At 39.4% G+C, this 6,213-nt stretch overlaps 1 protein-coding gene across 1 annotated transcript; it reads left to right on the top strand.

Moving 5' to 3' along the window:
- Positions 1-203: 203 nt before the first annotated feature.
- Positions 204-5,961, top strand: SELENOK (selenoprotein K). Its single transcript, XM_063114902.1, has 4 exons — positions 204-345; positions 3,391-3,481; positions 5,165-5,248; positions 5,871-5,961. Exons 1-4 carry the CDS (start codon positions 327-329, stop codon positions 5,959-5,961), a joined length of 285 nt encoding a protein of 94 aa, XP_062970972.1. The 5' UTR covers positions 204-326.
- The last annotated feature ends 252 nt before the right edge of the window (positions 5,962-6,213 follow it).

The raw sequence follows: 6,213 nt of genomic DNA, 5'->3' as shown, positions 1-6,213 counted from the left end.
TTCACTTCACATGACGGTGCAAACTGTCTAGGATCAAACTAGAGAGAAGTCAGGAAACTGCACGCTTACAGGAGCACCCGGGACGTCATATCCGGTCGCCCGTTGGGCAGCCTCAGCCTTACCGGAAGTCTCCGGCGTGATGCGGCAAAAACGCCCATCCGAGACGTGTCTCTTCCAGCAGCCAATGGGCTCTGTCCAGCTCCGTCCTTCGTTACCGTTTTGTCTAATTGTGACCTGTGACGTTTGAGGGCGGGGCGCGGAGGGCGCTACGAAAGCCAGAGGGGCCAGGATTCCCAGTCGCTTCGAAGAGGAGAACGGGAGGCGGGATGGTTTACATCTCGAATGGTGAGTCGGAAGAGTTGCAAGGGCACCGGCTGGCCTGGAGGGCCGGACCCTAGCTTTCTTTCATCCTCGGTCGCTGAGTCCGGGACTCGGTGCGGCTTTCACGGGCTTAGCGCCTCGCGGCCGGGCGGAGTCGGATGCGAAACCTCCCCGACCTGTGGCGCGTCCGCGGATCGTCTCTGAGCCGGCGTCGGGGGCCGAGGTCCCCTTGGTGAGGTCGGCGCCGCGTTCCCTACAGCTAACTTGTGTATTTGCGAAAGTGCTCTTTCCTCTCGGGTGTCGGGATCCTTAACTAGTAATGACAACGATGTTGACCGTGTGCGTAGCGCCTATGCCTTGGGCACTGTCACGGCGTTATTTGCTTATCATGCCGTTCAGTCTTTATAACAGCCCTGTTCAGGTAGTATTTTATGATCCGTACTTTACGGATGGAGACTCTTAGGCTCAGATAGATTAAACAGCTTGCCCAGGATCACAAAAGTAGTTCATCGTTGAGCCGTAATTCGAAGACAGGTAGGCTGTCATCAGAGTCCTTGTTGTTATCAACTATACTGCCTCTTTCTATAACGTGTATAAAGACAGAGCCGAACTAGGATGATAATTAGATGAAAGCCTTGTACAGGCTTTTTCCCCAGGAGAGGGTAGCTAGTCATTCTTGCAACTTTTTGCCGGAATTTCGAGGGATACGGGAAGAAGCACCATTCCTCTAGAAGCAAGTTAACTATTACTAGAATAGAGAATCAGAGAGACTTTATTCTGTGACTCCCCAAAGAAAATGAAAGACAGTATGACAGCGTCAGATCAATGCCAGAACTGCCTAGCCACCTGTTTGACTCAGGTGAAATTCCCTTAGTTCAATCGTAGCAAGTGGTTCTTACATCACTAGAACTAGGTCTTGATTCTATTTGAATCATCTGTTTACTTCCAGTGACGATTAAGGTAGTCAGTGAGAAGTCTTCTGGCTGAGTGCCCTTTGCATTTCTTTGCTTTTCAAAATATCCTCCTCCTCATCTCCCACTTGAAAATCTTTGAAACAAGTAGGCTGATGGACACTAAAGAAAAGCTTTAACGTTTCATCTTAGTTTGCACTTGCAGACTTTAGTTTGTTTTGTATGTTTTGTGATTACAGCTAGTAGCTGGTACTTATGCATTATCGATTAATTCCTTATGTTTTTAGTGTCTTATTGTGTATGCATTATCTTTTTTGATCCACATAAATATCCTGTTAAGATCTTTTATCTCACCTTTATCTTTGAGAAATGAATCTGCATTCAAACACTTTATTTCCCACTGGGGATATTGGGAGGAGTGGGGGGGTCGGCCACAGGGTTCTGTAAACCTGCAATAAAAGTAGGAGGGGAAAGTGCAAAAACCAAAATAGAATGATAGAAGTGCATATAATGGGTTCTTTAGAATCACAAGGGGAGAATTGATGGATTTCAGTTAGATCCATCTTCTTAGAAAGATTGTATTTATCAGCACTTCATAACTGACAAGTTTTTTCTCTTACTGTCAGATGACTTTTTTTTACCCCAACACTCTTATATGATGGCTAGCCTGGAATACTTTTTCTTAGAGTAGGAAAATGTCACATCAACTAACAAAGCAGGGCTAGTAAGAGGCAGACAAGCCTATCAACTACCCTCTGACTTTTCAGTAGGCTTTTTTTTCTCAATAGCTCAGTGAGGCTTAGATCCAAGTGTATACCTGAAAGTAAGCTGGCCAAGGAAAGAGGAAAAGTAAATCCCAGTGGAGGGAGTGAAGGTGAGCAGGCTGAAGCCCTTAGAATATCGGAGAGCAGAGGTAGTTGACAGACAGCTGCTCTTTCTTCAAAATATTCTGACCTCTTGATTTGCTAGGCTGAAACTCTAGAGTTTCATGTTGTAGCTTCTATTATTTAAAGTGGTTTGAAAAACAGATCCAGTTTTGCTTAAGATAAAGCTAGAGTCTCATTCGAATAAAGAGCATCCTGTTATAGAAAATAGTGGTCATTTTAATGAACAAGACAAATTCTCTTCAGTACTTACAGCATACAGAGTCCTTGATTTATAAGAATTTTATCAAAATAACTGATTCTAAGAGTATGTATAAGAAATCAGTGTGGTTCTGGCTCGACCCAGGGCAACCATCCTTCCTAAGAGTATGTATAAACAATATTTTTATACAGGCAAGAGACTTTGCAAGTGAAAAATACTCTGAACACATTTAGGAAAATGGAAGAGGTGTGAGCATTCCTTTATATTTAGCAATCCCATTTGTTTTTTCAAAATACTTGAACAAACAGATATTTGTACACTCATGTTCATAGTAGCATTGGTCACAATAGCCAAAGGGTGGAGGCAAACAAAGTGTCTATCAGCAGAAGAATGGATAAACAAAATGTAGAATGTACATATAGCAGAATATTATTCAACCTTTAAAAAGGAAGGAAATTTTGACACATGCTACAATATGGATTAACCTTAAAGACATTATGCCAAATGAAATAGGCTGGTCACAAAAGGACAAAAATTGTATGATTCCACTTATATGAGGTTCCTAGGATAGCCAAGTTTATAGAGACAGAAAGTAGACTGGTGGTTGCCAGGGGCTGGAAGGAGGAGGTAACGAGAGTCAGATTTTAATGGGTACAGAGTTTCAGTTGGGGAACATGAAAAAGTCCTGGGGGTAGATTGAAGTGATGGTTGTGCAACAAAATGAATGTACTTAATGCCACAGAACTATACACTTAAAAATGGTTAAAATGGTAAATTTTTGTTTTGCCAGTAAAAGAAAAAAGTGTTTGAATAGGATGAAGTCACCCACCAAAATTACAAACTGTAGGTTGACATTTGTCATATTAAAGGAATGATCTGTAGATATAGAACTTTACTTACCTGAATCCTCCGTCAGAATGATGTGCACATAGTAGACTTTTCCTTGTGTGACCATTTGAAACATGGCCAAGTTGAAACCCTAGACTAGAATTGTTACCTGACTAATTAAATGTAATGCTTGTTAGGTCAGAAATTAGTAGCACTCACTGAAATTTTTTATTCTTGTCTGTAGGACAAGTGTTGGACAGCCGGAGTCAGTCCCCATGGAGACTGTCTTTCATAACCGATTTCTTCTGGGGAATAGCTGAGTTTGTGGTTTTCTTGTAAGTATAGTAGTGCTCTTAATTGTCCTGGTATTTAAGATGACAAAAGTACACTAGCTATATTATTCTGGGTATTTTAAGCAAGCTCAGCTTTCCTGAAGCAGTTATTTTTGAACTTTTAAAAAAATTGTATTACTTTGATTACATTCTAACATTTATCATGGTGTGTAATAACATATTCATTTAAAATAATAAGGTGGTCTACATTAAACCAAGTCTTCAAAGCTGCAATAATTTTTACACTTCTCTTCATGTTGAAGGAGTTTTTAATTGTAATTTTTAAAATAGCTTTACAAAGGGAAATTAAGACTTGTTTAGTGATAAAGATGCCACCACCAAACATAATTATGAATGTATATTAATTGGGTTGGTAAGCTTGACCCTCTTAACCTTGGTGGTAAAAAAAAAACTCCTAAGTGAACTTTTTTTAAACGAAGGGTTACAATGGATATGTAGAAGACAAAAATTTAAACTTTCCCATAATTTCAAGTAGTTCTTAATTAAATGCAGTTTTTGGTCTTTCACATGCTGTTCATTTTATAAAAATTGTTTATCAACTCCTAACAAGTCTTATTCATCCTAAGTTTAAATATCTATTTGTCTCCTGGTCAGAGAATTGCAGAGATGCAAAGATGTGGAAGACCATCCCTTCCTTCATTGATTGATTTATCTGTGGCTGGCCAGTTTCTTCAATGGCTTTAGTGTCAGTAAACAGCTTTGTATTGCAAGGAGTACTGGGGCGGGTATGATTATGAGAGGTGGACATCAAAAGAAGTTATTCCAGGTGAAGGAAACGATATGAAGGATGGCACAGAAATTTGAATGTCAAGCTGTGGTCTTTATACTTAATTTGATTGTAGCTATGGTTTAGAAAGTTTAATTTGGGCCGAGCCGTGGCGCACTCGGGAGAGTGCGGTGCTGGGAGCGTGGCAACACTCCCGCCGCGGGTTCGGATCTTATATAGGAATGGCCGGTGCACTCACTGGCTGAGTGCTGGTCACAAAAAAGACCAAAAAAAAAAAAAAAAAAAAGTTTAATTTAATGGTACATTTAGCATAAATTAGATGGGGTAGAATGTAAAATGGGAGACATGTTCCATAGAAAAATACAACAGGGGACAAGAAAGTACCTAAGTTAAGTTACCCAATGCAAAACTTATTTAAATCTTTTACAAATTTTACCTACTCCACACTGTTTATTAAAATACTGTTTTAACTTAGTTCAATCCTCCCTCCCCCTCTTAAAAAAAAAACTACTTAAATGGATTCCCAGAAGCCCTGTGCCTCAGGCACACCACCCTTGGTCCCTCCCTCCCTAAGGAAATGTTGGTAGGCTGTTGGCAGGGGGAGTGCGGGGGCTCAATGAATGTGAGATTCTGTAAGAACAGACTCTGGAACCTGACGACTGATTTAGAGTGGAGGAAGGAAGTCAGAGATGACTCTGGTTTCATGCTCTGTCTAGGGGAGTTATTAGCAAGTAAATACAAGGAAGGGTGGATTTGTCACAGAACATAGCACACTTTATTTAGACACATGCTAAAGCTAAATGGTGTTGTCCAGCTGGCTGTAAGAAATGTGGGTTTGGAGCTAAGTAGGTTTAGTCATCCTCTCACAGATATGATAGTTAAAACCATGGAAGTAAATTTTATAATGTTGACAGTGATACCTCTGCCCCTTGTTTCAGTTTCAAGACTCTGCTTCAGCAAGATGTGAAAAAAAGAAGAGGCTACAGAAACTCGTCTGATTCCAGATATGATGATGGAAGAGGGTATAGCTTTTTTATTGATAATGTTTTTATCCCTTTGTACATTTTAATGAAATTAGATATTTTAGATAAATAGAATTATGGAAATTAAGTGTTTTAATTGTACTTCACAAAATTAATGCATTACTGTAAATTAAAAGTCAAGTTGCCTCTTTGATAATCAAAGCTAATTTGGCAAAACTAAAATACACATCAAATATCCTGTGAGAAAAATCTAAATTAGAGGATGAAAACTGATGGCCAACGTTAAAATCTAGAGATTTCACTTAAGAATCTGGATTTCCAGCTTCTAATGAAAAACTCTGAAGAAGCAGTAGTGCTGGGCTGGGCTTGTGTTTCCCACATGGCAAAAGTCAGCTAGAATTGAGTTTCAGCTGGGCATTTACAGGAGGTGCTGTTCTGTTCATCACAATCCTGCCTTGACTCAGTTTCCTCATGTGCGTTACATGTCTGGTCCTATAAGTACTTGAATTTTTGACTCCCTACCTAAATGGTAGTTCCTATTTTAAATAATGTTTTAGAGTCATGGGGGACTCAACTAGAAAAGGATCTAGTTGAGTGTTTAAAAGGAACCAGTTCAATTTGTGTCTGCTAAATAGTACATATTAACTTTTTCTCTTATTAGGCCACCAGGAAACCCTCCCCGTAGAATGGGTCGAATCAATCATCTGCACGGCCCCAGTCCTCCTCCAATGGCTGGTGGATGAGGAAGGTGACTTAAAATCTGAAATTATTTTGTAGGATTTTATTTTGAAAATGCCTCCTTAAGAATGTTTTTTTTTTAGGAAAACAAAAATTGCCCAACATTTTGTAAATACTCAGACATTATTATTTGGAAAAATATTTATATCTTAACCCTTGAAAAATGTCTTTTGAAAAAGATTTTATAACATGTAATGTGTTGGGCTTTTCATACAGATCCAAATTAATAACTAGTAATTAATTATTGTAACGTTTTCTTTTAGGTA

Source organism: Cynocephalus volans, chromosome 11 (assembly GCF_027409185.1).
Source record: "Cynocephalus volans isolate mCynVol1 chromosome 11, mCynVol1.pri, whole genome shotgun sequence".
NCBI classification, from domain to species: Eukaryota; Metazoa; Chordata; class Mammalia; order Dermoptera; family Cynocephalidae; genus Cynocephalus; species Cynocephalus volans.
The sequence above is the reverse complement of the archived record's forward strand: the minus strand, read 5'-3'. Positions and strand labels throughout refer to the sequence as shown.